This window comes from Drosophila persimilis, unplaced genomic scaffold, assembly GCF_003286085.1.
Source record: "Drosophila persimilis strain 14011-0111.01,24,50 unplaced genomic scaffold, DperRS2 tig00000431-arrow-pilon, whole genome shotgun sequence".
NCBI classification, from domain to species: domain Eukaryota; kingdom Metazoa; phylum Arthropoda; class Insecta; order Diptera; family Drosophilidae; genus Drosophila; species Drosophila persimilis.
Window position 1 is genome coordinate 1,997,034 of NW_020825312.1, and position 14,630 is coordinate 2,011,663.

Below are 14,630 nucleotides of genomic sequence, written 5' to 3' on the forward strand. Positions count from 1 at the left end.
ATTATATTCAGGCAAACTGAATTTACTTAAAAATGTACATTTGCCATTATAAATACGTCATTAAAAGATAGTTTTATAAATATACAAATAATTTACCAAAACACACTTTGCATTCTGACATACCACCCACGTGGGGCCATGTACTCGCTTATACATAACCCACTCAATCCTCTATCGACTCCGATAAATGATGCAAGTCTGAATAATTCATTATTGCGCGATGTAGGAACTCGTATTGTGCCTGAAAATGATTAAATGCCATTATATGTCTTAATAATATTTTGACACTTGACCTACGTATGAGTTGATAAGTCCCGGTCGCTGAGATCTTAATTTCCTTGTTGTTGCACAGATGTCAACTGATTTTTCTAATCTAAGGTGCTGGACTAAAATGCACATGGCCACGAAAATAGAACTTCGATCAGTCCCGAGGCTGCAGGATACAAATTTTGAGCATTTTATGGATAATAATATGACTTGTCGCTTAGTTAAATACACACCTGCAATGAACTGTAAGGGGCGATCGACAACCGATATTTTTATGGCTTTTGTAATGGTTGTATGCTTGATCCACAAGTTCTATTATTCCTCGACATACTTCAGGAACTTCCCCCTCGACGGTTGGCCAACCGTTGTACTGAAACTGTGTCACTTTCAATGTATCGTCGATTTTGCAGTTTGTAACATAGAACTCCCGCCGCGTATAGTAGGGACAGTTCTCGCTGTGCAAATATTTCACAAGTATATGGTCATATTGGATTTCATCATCGGCCCAATAACGTGGACATTTCCTCTGACCGTCTCCAATCTGCACAAATAAATGAATGGCAAATAAGTCACGGAGTGCTCCAGTCAAATGTGTACAGATTTAATTTGTGACTTACTTCAGATATCATTACCAGCGTGGAAATACTTTGTTCGGAGATCATTCTCCAGAAATCGCCAACGGTGTTTTCGAGTGGATCCTGGGCAATAATGAAGGTTTCACTATTGTCGTAGCCCTCAATAAACGAGGCGTTAATATAAGTCGAGTTGTCTCTCATAGGAAGCGGAGTCAATATTACCTGAGTTGAAGCCAAGTTTAAGAATAGTATGACACATGAAATACCACCATTCAATACTCACTCTATTGCGATCGTATGGAATGACCTCCAGGCTTCTGTTCTTTGAATTGTTTTCTTCGTTTTCGCCCACAGAGCATGATTTGTTTACCTCATCCATGGTGATTAATAGTTTCTGAAATTGTACAATAAAATAAGAATATATTTGAAAGGCACGTCCTTGCTCCCGTCATCTGGGCACACAAGCGAATGCCTTAAAAGAGGATTCCCCAGAACAGTATCTAAACAAATAACATGTAGTGTACATGAAAATGGATTCTCGACTTGAAACACAAAAGAATGCTTCAAAAGAGAATGCCCAAGAATAGTACAGAAACAAATTACATGTCGTGTTGGCAGCGCTGCATACTTATGCTCGACTCGAGACGCACAAGCGAATGCTTCAAAAGAGAATGCCCAAGAACAGTAAGCACAAAAGGCCTCCCCACCGCTGATGTAAGCTGAAACTTCTTGTCACTTACCTCGAATTCCATTTCTAATTTGCATTTACCCTCGTTCGGCTTTCGCTTGAGTGACTCGATGGCTGATGCCATTGAATTAATACATAAATCCGTATTTCCAAAAGTTCCAGTGTCTAGCAAAGCGCGGTATAGAAAAATGTATTGTTTCTAAAAGGCAAATGTACGATTATATTATTAGTATTCTTATTCGTATTAGTATGATCATATTTTCCACCTACCAGAGACTGAACTAAAAAATTGCGCTGATGTCGTAAGTCACATACGGTGTTGTATATCGAAACCGAGTCTTCTTCCTCCAATTGTTGTATAAGAGAATCTAAAGCGACTAGCGTACCGGTTCTACCCACACCGGCACTGCAATGCACTAAAATGGGGCCTCGTTGAAGGGAGTAAACAGAGTTGATTTGTCGTATAAACTTGATAATGCCGTGCGGGTGTTCCGGTGCCATAAAATCCTTCCACGTTAAATAGTGGTATTGGGTAATCTCTCTGCGATCCTCCTCATCGCCAATAAGGTTGCTCTTCGAAACATTCAACGTTCGCACAACATAATCGCCAGTCTTTCGTTCTTGTGTGAATTTCACTAAAATATCTCCAAACTGCTTAGTATCAAATACTTTTTCAGGCCAATATTTAGCGCACTTCGCCTTATTGTATTCCTCCAAATTGGTGAGCATCACAATTATCTCCAGATGCTGTTCCCATATCATGCGCCAGAAGTCGTCAATGGTACTCTCCATCGGACCCTGTGCGCAGATAAACTTCTTCCGCTCCTTGTAGCCAATGACGAAGTTCGCATTGATATAGTCGGTTGATTGCAGTCCGTTTGCAGTCGCCAGTTTCACGCGCGTTTGGTCGTAGGCCTTAATATCGGGGTACCTATTTTTGCAGGCGTTTTCCTTAATGTCGCTATTTTTCGTTGTTCGGTCGCTAAAGCGATTCGGCAGCATTTCATATTCTCGAAGGAATCCATAGTCCGTGTCCTTGTGACGGTTTTTATAGGCATTTTCGAGTTCAAATCTTTGGATTGGCCCAGTATCGAAGCCTTTGTGGTTTCCAGACGTAATAAAGTGACTGTGATTGTGGCTTCGACGTCCGAAAAGGGCCCTAGTAATATACAAAATTAATAGATCGGTTTTATTTGTTTTTATGAGAACAAGACAGCCGGATCCGGGTCTTCATTTGATTAGCCCCAAGTCGGGAAAACCACCGGTAGTTACCTCAATGAATCTCTCAGTGTTAATGCATCTTCTCCAGGCATCGCGTTCTTGGTCTTGTTGTGATGGAAAATCCATAGTACAAAGAAGACAATGATTATGCCAAATAGCACGGCACCCGCTTTGATGCCAATATTCAAATAGTAGTCCATATCCTTTAGCGAATGATTTGGCTCCGCTTCTGTGGCTGGCGTGATTACATCAAAATAATCGCTGTATGCCAGGAGAGCTCCATTCACGTCGCGCACTGTCCGAAAATATCACAAATATCAAACTGAAACCAATGCTTTTGAAGGGTGTGCTTTCAAGGCTTACCAACTATTTCGAGAAATCCTGTATAATTGGCATTAATATCTATCTCGCCGTCCCATATCTCATGGACAGCAGCGGGAGTGGGTAGGACATCTTGGGTTGGATTGGAGCTGGAGTTGGAGTTGGAGTTTTGGTCGCTTTTCGGATTAATTGTATTGCGTCTGACTCGCTTTTTGTTTTCCAATATTTTAAAGGCGTTTTCCGTTAGATTTCCCGCCTTAATCAGTTGCTCCTTCTGCGATGAAATGCGAAATTCCAGATCTGAAAGAACCATTCAAGCAAAAACAGCAGTTAGGAAAGGTTTCAATGCGCACACAAAATATATATTACGTGAGAGGGAGCCCATGGCTGTTTTCTGTGGCAGCTCAGACTTTCTAAGGAACGCCGTGCCCTCCAAGCACTGGCGGCATATCTCGTCGTTGTCCATTAGCTCGGCGTTCTCCACAAATCGATTGCCATCGCCTAGAAAGATCTCCGGCTTGAAGTACTTGCTACTGATCATCTCCGCCACATAGGCATAGGCCTTGGTGGCGTTCTCGCTGTGCACCTGGTGATATGTGTCGATGTTTAGTTTGTCTGGCGCTGGCAGTTCCTTGTTGGCATTGGTTATTTTCACCAGATATAATCGGTAGCAGCATATGGGCCCGTTTCGTTCGCTGATTTTGGGCAGATACAGTTTGAGAAGGTATTTCGAGCCGTGTTTGATCTTCGACCACATAGTGCGGCCAACGACATCGGGCGTGGACACGGGCATCACACAGTGCCCGCCCGCGAGCTCCCCGTTCTTCTTGTGGCGCGTTATGGCCGAAACGGTCACCGAGTAGTTTGTGTTTGGGCTGACGCCGTCATAGGTGGTCTTGTGGTGGGGCTCATCCACTCGTCGGATCTTTGGTCCCCATTTCTCGTTGAATATATTGTTCTCGAGCGTGTACCTGTAGTTGCCCTCCAGGGTGATCAAATACGAAATGATCTTCCCGTTTGGCACCTTCGGATAGTTCCAGCTTATCGAAATGGAGTTGAGTCTGGAATTGTTGTGATGGTGGCAGTTGATGGTCAGATTTGTGGGCTTTGTCGACACACCGTCCATGGTGGTGCCATTCACGACATCCGACCAGGGACCACAGGTCTTCGTTAGATCGCTGCAGGCCCGCACTCTGAACTCGTACTCTGTGGCCGTCTTTAGATTGTCGAACATGTATGGCAGGTTTCTGGAGTTTTGCTGGTGAATCGTCTCCTCGATCAGTTTGGGCACCTCTCCCGACTCGGAGACAATCAGCTCGTAGTACTGTATGTACTCGATTATGTCCTGGGGCGGGGGACTCCAGCCAATGGTTATCGTCGACGCTGTGCTCCCAGTCGTTTCCACCTTGGGAATGAATATGGGATCGAAAGATAGGGTTGTTATGCCCACGGGATACTGGTTGGGTGCTCCGTCGCCGATCGAGTTTTTGCCCAGGATTCGCAGGGAATAGGTTGTGTTTGGCAGGAATGATTCCAAAATGTACGACGTGTTGTTCCCATTAATGATATCCTTGTAGTACGTGTATGTCGGCGTTCCTTGCTGGGAGAACGAAATGAAATACTTCTGGACGGGATCGTTGCCGTCGTTTACGGTCCAATTGAGGAATATCTTGCTCGCACCCACAGCCTTGGCGAACTCAATGCTCACTTGTGGCACCTCCATCACGAACAGGTTTATTTCCTTGGAAGTTCCTTCGGTGCCAGCACTGTCGTACACCACACACTTGTACGTGCCGTTCTCCTTCTTGTAGACCTCCGTGAACTCCAGGGTGAAGTTCAAATGAGTCTCATTCAGCTTGGCAGTCGAGGAGAAGGTGTCCATGAATGGAAACGCGCTGCCGTCCTTCAGCCACTTGAGATTCTTGTGGATCGTTGCGTTTTGCGGATAGACTTCGACCAAACAAAACAATACCACATCCTGCCCGATCTTTCTCCTTATTTTATCGGCCGTGCTCTCCACGATCTTCGATGGCAGGTATGTCTGCACATTAAATTCAGTGGACTCATTGGTCGCCGCATGTTTGCAAGTGTAGTTGCCGGCGTCCGAAATATTCACATCGGCTAAAAATAGTTTACTGACAAAAGCGTGGGTCCTGTTCGTTTCGCCAACATTTACGTTGGGCATCGTTTGGACTTTCAATCTGCAAGTTATCAATTTTATTAATTGGTTTTATTTCCCTTTTTCGAGAGCATTTCGGTTTTTTAATAAATCGTTCTCTGTCTTATTTACCTTGTGTTCTTTTCATCAATAGTCTTGTTACCGAACATCCAGGTGGCTTTTTCATCCTCCGTCGTGCATTCCAAGGAGAAGTTCCTTCCGATTTCGGCCCATTCTAAAATAAATACAGGAAATATTCAGTTTATTTGAATTTTTGCGAATAGCTTCGGACACACTTGGACACACACAGCAAATACAGCAGGGGCTTCGGCATTTGCCATGGGTGGTCTTCTGCAGATTTGATATACTAGCTAGAAACCTACGCGGGATCGGATAACCCGCAGTCGAGTCCGTGAAGAGGCTGCTATGGAGGGGACAGAAGCCGAGCAATCGGTTGTCGCAACTCTCTTGTGGAGCCTGTCTGCCATCTCGTCTAAAGATGCTTTCATTGAATTTAGCGAGGATTGCATATGCCAGGGGGAGGGGGGTACTTAATACGGACACATGTACGCACATACGTACATATGTATGAAAAGGCGAAAACAACTAAAAACATCACCATGAAAAGCCGGCTGGCTAACAACTTGTACTGCTAGAAAAGATAAGATAAGAAAATACGACACCGACTCTAATAACTTCTTTCGAAACTATTGGAATTCCACATCTATGGATTACTCGACTGATAGATTGTCAACCTTTGTTGCACATAGTATATGCACATACATATATGTACACATCTGTATGTATTAAGATGTGCATACTGAGGGTTTTTGGATAACAGACAGGAAAACAGGTGAGGGGTCACAAAAGGAATCATTGTTGAGCTGGTTTTTGTTCTTGAGTCAAACGGATAGAGTACTAGTGTAATAAAGAGTACTCATGTGCGAGTTTAAACAAACACCAGCCCCTAATTAAAATCTATCCACAAAAATGGCAATCTTGGGCGTTACCGATGTATGTACATGCATGTGTGTGTAAAATGTAGTTTAATGATAGAATTTATAGATGAAAATCTAGGAGCACACAGGTACGTCTATACCATGCACAAACAACACACATTATACAGCACAGTTAAATGTTTAAATAACTGAAAAAAAATTAGAAAAAAAACTAGACGTTTTTTGCAAGAGCCGCTAATTTTTTTTGCGGTAAATGTCTGCCCAAGAATGTACACATATTTCGTTGTTTTTGTTTCACTATAACATATTTATACTGTTGCTTGCTGTTACCTTGCTTTTTATATCCATGCACAAATATTGTGCAAAGAAAAATATATATAAGAATAATATTTGAAAGCATTGACATGCGTCGGAAGAGTAACGCCATGGCTCGCCAGTTCTCACTTCGAGCCGGGGATATTCATAAGTCAGATATTGTTGTCGTTGAAACAAATGATATATTTAAGTGTTTAATAAATGTCTCTGCGGCTTTTTAACACTGATTTGTTTGTCGGCGAACGCATACGAATTTAATTGCTTTGTTATTTTTTTTTTTTGTTAATACTGATTGTTTCCGATTAATGATTCAGGGAAACGATATTATTTACCGATGTTTTATCACTTCATCGACTGCATAAATCGCACTCAAAATTCCAACAGTTTGGAACAGTGGAATTTGGAATACCGATAAGTTGTTTGTTTAATTATTATTTATTTGTTCATTATGGTTCTATAAGCTATAGACTTAAGAAAATAAGTTACGTACAATTTAGGAATATCAAACATATTTAACATATAAGTCAGCTTCTTTCGTGATAGCTCCATATGTCCCGAAAGCCAAACAACAATACATAAGTTGCGTTGTTATTCTATCATTTATTTAGTAGATATTTTATGAATTATTTTTATATAAATACATTTTTAAAATAATACCGATATATTCGTCAGCATTTCTGGCAGCTCCAGCTTGATAATATTACTATCGATAGGCTATCATCGATATGAACGTACTATTTGGCATATGTTTATAAAATTTGTTTGCTTATCAAAATTTGCTGAAAGGCAAAACAAAATTTTTCGTAATGCCGCCAAGTAAACTGGACAGCCTATATCGGCGAATGCTGATAACTCGATTCTTCGAGAAGGGCTGGGGGAAGCCTGAAAACCTACGTAGGTAAGTGATACACTGAAAACTGTATCTAATTAAGTATCTTTACGTAATAGGCAAAATGCAGGCTAAGGATTTTATTTTGATAATAAAATGAACGTGTGCATAGAAGTACAAGCTTTATAGCTGTATATACATCACTACCAAATTTGACGATTGTTTGGATTATCTTCGGTTCGGTTTGTGTTTAGAGCGATGATTGTTTTGGCAGTATATCACAATTTGCATTGTTTTTGGACTATTTTCAGTAACAAATGAGTTTCTCTCACAAAGAATTGTTTTACCACCGATCTTTCCTACGGGTGCTCTTCGTTATAGGGACCGTACCCAGCCGATTTCGTTCAATGATCTTCCCAAATGGGAATAAACAAAAACCATGCACAGCGGAACCGCCACCAACAACAACCCTATCCGTGCAGCTGTTTTAGGAAAAATCGGTTGAAAAACAAGACTTTGTGAACCAACGTTCGTAATAAGCGATGAAGGGACTAGTGGCGCCATGCCAACACTCCAATGCTTCTTCGCTGCTCCCAAATCTCGTAGTTCAGGTATGGAAAACAAGCATTTGAATGTCTAAATTTTGTCTTAATGGACTTTTATATGTTTCTATATGCCTATATTATTAATTTAAGTCAGATCATGCGATATGTAAATGCATAAAACTAGAGATACTGGTGATTTTCCATTAGTATGTATATTTAGCTATTAAGATCTTCTGTGACAACTAATTACATAAAGATAATCCAACCAAAAGTTTAAAAAATGCAAAAGGTCATAATCAAAACCAAATCGAATCACTAAGCATTAAGTCATTTCAATCATATACCTCCTGCTCTCTATGCACAATTGCAATTGATTTGTAAGGATACTTTGAGATATCCCTTGGAATTCTGCTTAACACAACACTCATCATACCCATGTTATAAAAATCCTGCCGCCCATATTTAGAGTATTCCAGTTCCGCAAGATCATTTCCAACAGAGAAAGTTGCTTCAAGCTCGTACCGCGCGACTATCCAGTGGAGATTACAAAAAAGGAAATCTATGCGGAAAGCACACTAATCGAAGGACAATTTATAACCCCCCTCGAGTTACATTTACCTGGAGTTGTTCCCAAAAAATCAAGGAACGCGTACTTTCAGCTTTTGCTACCCAACACGTGGAAAAACGAGCAGCACAAGCCGGTATGCATTCACCTAGCTGGAACTGGAGATCATGTGAGTTCAAATTGATATATACTTGATTATTTTACTGATTAGCATTTTGTTGTTCTACAGTTTTTTTGGCGGCGAAGAAATTTTATTGCCAAGCCGCTACTCAAAGAGGGTAACATTGGATCGATTATATTGGAAAACCCGTTTTATGGATTAAGAAAGCCGGATGACCAAAAGTAATACTAACCATATACTAGACATTCTATATTCTGTAGATTTCCAAAACTTATATCAAGAAATGCTATAGAGCTGGTCGAGTCTTTTGACGCCACTTAGATCTGAGAGTAGTCGGTGGGAAGTCTATAGGGTTCCAGTTTTATATGTTAAAATATTATAGTTTTCACGTCCATGACCATTAAGGAGTTAATTGCCTAACAATTATTGTAGGTACTGGAACAAATTTTATTGCTATAATCGAATTATTATGTGTAATTCTGACACGACACGTTAAAGCAGTGTTATATGGCTAAATAATTGCATAGAGTCTTTATTTGGCATGCAATTTACACGAAGAATAATTATACAGTCAATAAAAGACAGGCACCCGATGCATCCAATTCAGCCGGAATCTTGGCGTCCGTCCGGCAAACTACTCTACCAGCAAAGCAGCCAGCAATTTTATGTTTTCAATTACCATTTAACCTTTAGTTATTAGTTATTGATTTATATTATTTTCGTATAGACGCTCTAATCTGCACAATGTGTCGGACATATTCGTAATGGGCGGATGTCTTATCCTTGAATGCCTTGTTCTACTGCATTGGTGTGAAAGGAATGGATTCGGGCCACTTGGAGTGACGGGATTGTCTATGGGAGGACACGTAAGATGATCCACTATTCGAATAACTAAAAAACATTTTAAAATCCTTGCTTTTTGTACACATTCCAGATGGCATCTTTGGCGGCAACAAATTGGCCGAAGCCTCTTGTGCTTGTTCCATGCTTATCCTGGTCTACCGCATCGGCTGTTTTTACAACTGTAAGTGAAATAGGACTTTTCGTGTCCTTCAGATGTTAATCGTTGCATACTCTGCTGTTGAAGGGTGTTATGAGTCAATCCATTAATTGGGATATGCTGGAAACGCAGTATTTCTCGGACGGACAGTATCGCGAGCGTCTGTCCAAAATGGTGAATGTGATCGATGATGCGTTTGAGGCCGGCCAGCGGTTCATAAAGAATTTCAATGAATCTCTGCATGAGCTCAAAGAAGACATAAATAATACTAGACAAATCCAAGAACTGAATAACGGCACCGTTTGCTGCAATTATGAATCCAAAAATATTAACTCAAAAGACGACAGCAGTTCAATATTCTTACAAAAGCCCTTACAAAGCGTAAAACTTGACTCTGAAAATCTGACAATACCTATAAAAGGAGATTCCAATTCAAAAATAGTTCCTGGCACCGTCGTTGCGCAACCGAAGGAGTCCTCTGTATCCACATTAACCAACCTCATGAGGTACATTTTGCCATTGTCTGCGCAACACAAAACAGATAAAATTGACATCACCAAAACGAATTGGTGGGAGCGCGAGGCTCTACAGTTCATGCGGGGCATGATGGACGAGTGCACGCACTTGAAGAACTTTTCCGTGCCATTCGATACCTCGCTTATAATTGCTGTGTTCGCCAAAGATGATGCATATGTACCGCGAGAGGGCTGTTCAAGCCTCGAGGACATATGGCCGGGAGCAGAGGTCCGATATTTGGACGCTGGCCATGTAAGCGCATACGTCTTACACCAGAAACTATTCAGGTAAACCTCATGAGTTCACTTTTTAGTTGTCATTTTCATACAAACATTTGCTTGTTGCTTACTACAGATCGTGCATCATCGAAGCCTTTGATAGGGCTAAAAAGATCTACGGCAATGATCTTGGTGAAGATCTAAAATGTGCAATAACATATCAGGAGCTTTTGAATAAATATGAAAAACATCTATAAATTATATTAAATTAAAAGTACAATTAAATTAAATAAATTACAGCATAAATGTAAAGAAAAATTTAAATTTAATAAAATATTTGTTACCCTGTCTAGATTCAATCTAGACGACTTTCGTAGTAAAGAAATGAAACCTTTTTGACTTCGCCTTAAGATGGACAATGTTTACAGATTTTGTTTGAATGTATTCCTATTAAGTTATTCAATATGTTTTGTTCATGTTTCCAATGCCAGTTATATGATGCGCAGAATTATTTGACTTTCAATATTTTATTCCAATAAATGTTGCAATCGTATGACTTATGATGATTCAGTGGATGGATGGATGGATGGGGTGGGTTTCACATACTACTCCTCCTAAATGGATTGTTGCAATATTCTGTGGAACAGGCACAAGAACCCCACTGAATCCACAGACTCGGCCGAAAGTTTTCGCCTACGAACGGTTGCAAAGAAACGAAACGAAACGAACCGAACCGAACCGGCTTTATTAAGGTAAACAAGGACCAACGCTCGTTGTTTGGTTTTGTGTTTGTGTTTGTCTTTGCATCACTGTCAGTGCAGTGAGTACTGACTTTGACACGTTTTCTGACTTAATTTTAGTTTATTGCTTTTTATGTGAGCGTCGCTTGGAATTGTGTACTCTGCGTATCGTATCTACCGCTGGCCCTTCTTAACTTGAACGTCAACCGTCGACCAAGTGACACGTGTTGCGGATGAAACATCCACGAAAAGGCACAGCAGCGTCCTGCAACCGCTTTGTAGTCTCCCACTGACTCGACCGTTGACTTTTCCGGGTGGCCGGTGGTACACAGAAAATATATGCCCCAGATCTTCCGAGCCAAATCCAAATCCGAGCCAGCCTCCGCGCTGGTTCAGAGTCACTCAGTATAGGGGTGTGATGGCTCTACTGGTTCTGCCGATTCCACTGTGTAGCATGTACTTGGCTTGGCCCACAGGGAGTTTTGTTTACAGTTCTCACGCATGTGACTTCCAAATGACGGATTGAAGTAGACAAATATTTGTTGAATAGCGCTGGTTACCTAACATTTCCATTCGCCCTTAATAGATAAGGATGATTAGAGCGAGTCCCGCGCACGCGTTCGATTATTGCTCCACGATACTGTTAATTATTTCTCTAATATATTCATAGATTTGTTTTTAACTTCAATAGAGACATTTCTGCCGTACACGTGCCGCGGCTTTACATTGCGATAAGGTAGATACAAACAAAATAATAATAAATATATTGCCACAAAAAGTTACATTACGGGTTGCACGGAGAACACTCTTCTGCCGGCCATATACATATCCCTATTCTGTGGGGTACCAGCAGGGAATCGCTCTGATAAAGCTTCTATTTTGGAGGAAATATATTTATATATACTCATGAAAATATTCTCTATTCTATAGACATTTCTTGCCAACTAATTGTAAGGAGGGTTGCTTTGGATAATTCGCGCTTTTTTATTGCAAAATTTGATCCGAGTGGCAGGTCTACATACATATGTACATATATCGTTCATACTTGCTTTCATTATATGTAATGGGTAGTTATGTGCATATACGAGTATATATTTTACACATATGTACATATCTATAATAAAAATGTGTGCAAATATGAAAGCAACGAAGGACCCTGCAGAGTTTTCTGGAAACATACAGATTTCATTACATTAATTAGTGTTTCTTCTGCAAATACTGGCAGCTGGCAGAAGCTCTCCCTCAACCTGTCTCCGTATTCGTATCCGTATCCGTCTCTGGCTCCGGCTCTGGTTCTGGGAGAGCACTGCATCGCGCGCAGGCACTTGATGTTATGACCGTCCTCAGACTGAAAATTATGTTGTTTTCAGTTAAAACTCAAGAATTATGTAAACACTTGTCCGAGCTCGGGTTGTATAATATTTCAATTTAATGAATATTTCTGTGTTTGTGACTGCTCACAAATACATGTACACTAGGATATTCCTAGTGCTAATTTAGAAGAGGCTTGAGACCTTACCGATTTTTTCCCCCCCTATAGTACGAGGGCGGGCCCTTAAGGCCGCAGCCTTCGCCATTTTTAGTACGACCAGGTCACAAAATCCACTTTCATTAAAAAGTTTGTAATTTTTTGGCCAACTCATTCTAAGAACTTTTTCTTCTACGGCCGCGTTTTATACCATTTAACGATCAACGAAAACTGCATTTTTTGGGGAAAAATGGAATTCGCATACGACAATTTCCGAGATTTTCGACGTGGATTTTCAAGACAAGACTGGTTCAACTTCTAGTGATTAAACACCATACATTGCCACTGCGAAGAACTGGTTAAACGAATTCAGAGGTGTGCGTCCTTCGCTGCAGGACGAATCTCGTGAAGTTCGTCGTCCAAAACGAGGCTGGAGACTGTGCGGGATTGTCATATGACATGCCTCGAGATCTTTAAACGGTTTGCCATAAAAAATAATTTTGACATTTGCCCCCAAAACAATCGTTTCAGAGGAGTGGAAAAAGTGCTTTGAAGCTTGATTTTAGCGGATGCATCATCATGGGTATTATTATTATTATCAATGATATTCTCCATTAGGCTACGGACTTAAAGGACTTATATAAGTATGTATATAATTGAAAAAAAACCCTGAAAGCTTTCCTGCGTCTGATACTTAGCTCTGTTTTGGCTACTGTCTACGAAATCCACGAAAATTCGTTGCGATCGGATGATTCTTACAGTCAGAATGAAGAAAATAATGTGCTTTGGTTCCTTTGTTGTCCGCTGGGTAGATACTTTTCTTGCAATAAATAAAGATAAACTTCGTTCGCAGCTTTCCATTTGGCATGCATCCGGTTGGTGACACTTACCCTTCGTTACCGTAATTAATTTCACTTTCAAGCGCCCGGTCCCGCTCCCGGTGCCGCTCCCGGTCCGGGTCTCTCGTTGTAAGTATCTCACCCAAACGAATTGAGACACGTGTATCAGAGTCGTCCGGATTTAAACATGTTGCGAGGCTATGGGATACGATGGGATGCGATGGGATGCGAAGCGATGTCCCACCCTGCTGCCGCCACCTTCAAAATCTGTCGGGCGGTTCCATACTGCGAGTTAATTCGTTCGATGTGGTTATGAATTAGGCACAACTCATCATTTGCAGCATCAGTGAGGGCGGGCCCCAGTCGCCAGCTCTTGGAAAATTCAAACCAGGCATACAATCATTGTGTTAACACCCAACCCATGCGTAGCCAGCCGTGGGCATCGGCATCGGTAACAATATGGCACCCCCGGCACGTGTCGCACAGTGTCCTGCCCAAACAATGCCATTCACCAAGGAATATAAAACATCCTCTCCTCCTCCTCCTCCACCGCTTCCTCCACCGCTTCCTTATCCTCAAACCCTTTTAGCGCTTCTAAAGTATAATGTATAGTGAAACATTTTGGCAAGAATAATACGAGTATGTGCTTTTATTTGTGGAACAAATTTTAGCCACTTCCACTTTTCCATCACTTCTTTAAGAGCACTATGGATGTATGTATGTATGTACACCTTTAATACGTATTGAGTTGCTATAGGTCTCTTCTCTTATGTAAATATCTGCCAGTTTCACCATCCTCCTCCACGAACCTCCTTCGAATCTTTTCAGCAAATTCTCTCAAATTTGATTGTCATAACAGGAACCAACAGACCAACAGACCAACAGTCAAAATAAACATAATAATTATTTATTGTTTGTGCAATTATAAAGAGAACTGTTTTCTTGTTGTTGTCTGCCTGAGCCGCAAAGTGGCTTGAGCGGATCGGAGCCGTGGAGCTGTGGAGCTGTGGAGTTGTGGATACCATCCCCATCCCCAACCAGTCCCAGATCCAGATCCCAGTACGAGTACGAGGAGTATCATGCAGTGCAGCCCGTGTTTGACCGGCACGGCACAGCAGGCGCTAGTTGACTCTTGGTTCTGATCTCATCCGCAACGTGGCACTACGACACAATGCTCTTTGCTCTCGCTGGTTACTTATTTGTGAACTTGTTTACTTGCGGTGGTGATCAGGCCAGCCAGCTAATCTATAGCGAATGCTTCCAAGTTGTCGTTGTCGTTGTCGTT

At 41.4% G+C, this 14,630-nt stretch overlaps 2 protein-coding genes across 2 annotated transcripts; one reads left to right on the forward strand and one right to left on the reverse strand.

The window, feature by feature from the left end:
- Window positions 1-163: 163 nt before the first annotated feature.
- LOC6595969 (tyrosine-protein phosphatase 69D) lies at window positions 164-6,705 on the reverse strand. Its single transcript, XM_026989608.1, has 11 exons — window positions 6,520-6,705; window positions 5,363-5,465; window positions 3,442-5,273; window positions 3,115-3,372; window positions 2,803-3,046; window positions 1,801-2,689; window positions 1,583-1,729; window positions 1,126-1,236; window positions 885-1,064; window positions 599-808; window positions 164-241 (listed from the first exon to the last, which is right to left on the reverse strand). Exons 1-11 carry the CDS (start codon window positions 6,614-6,616, stop codon window positions 164-166), a joined length of 4,149 nt encoding a protein of 1,382 aa, XP_026845409.1. The 5' UTR covers window positions 6,617-6,705.
- Window positions 6,706-7,290: 585 nt separating this feature from the next.
- On the forward strand, window positions 7,291-10,556 carry LOC6595968 (protein ABHD18). Its single transcript, XM_002021170.2, has 7 exons — window positions 7,291-7,402; window positions 8,345-8,612; window positions 8,673-8,785; window positions 9,292-9,430; window positions 9,499-9,588; window positions 9,652-10,367; window positions 10,435-10,556. The coding sequence occupies exons 1-7, from the start codon at window positions 7,311-7,313 to the stop codon at window positions 10,553-10,555; spliced, it is 1,539 nt and encodes a 512-aa protein (XP_002021206.1). The 5' UTR covers window positions 7,291-7,310; the 3' UTR covers window position 10,556.
- The last annotated feature ends 4,074 nt before the right edge of the window (window positions 10,557-14,630 follow it).

Coding starts and splice junctions, on each gene's coding strand:
- LOC6595969 (XM_026989608.1), bottom strand. CDS start 6,616: ATGGCGTTACTCTTCCGACGCATGTCAATGCTTTCAAATATTATTCTT. Junction 5,274..5,362: donor ATTGATGAAAAGAACACAAG/GTAAATAAGACA, acceptor GATAACTTGCAG/ATTGAAAGTCCAAACGATGC. Junction 3,373..3,441: donor AGCCATGGGCTCCCTCTCAC/GTAATATATATT, acceptor TGGTTCTTTCAG/ATCTGGAATTTCGCATTTCA.
- LOC6595968 (XM_002021170.2), top strand. CDS start 7,311: ATGCCGCCAAGTAAACTGGACAGCCTATATCGGCGAATGCTGATAACT. Junction 7,403..8,344: donor AAGCCTGAAAACCTACGTAG/GTAAGTGATACA, acceptor GCCCATATTTAG/AGTATTCCAGTTCCGCAAGA. Junction 9,431..9,498: donor GATTGTCTATGGGAGGACAC/GTAAGATGATCC, acceptor TACACATTCCAG/ATGGCATCTTTGGCGGCAAC.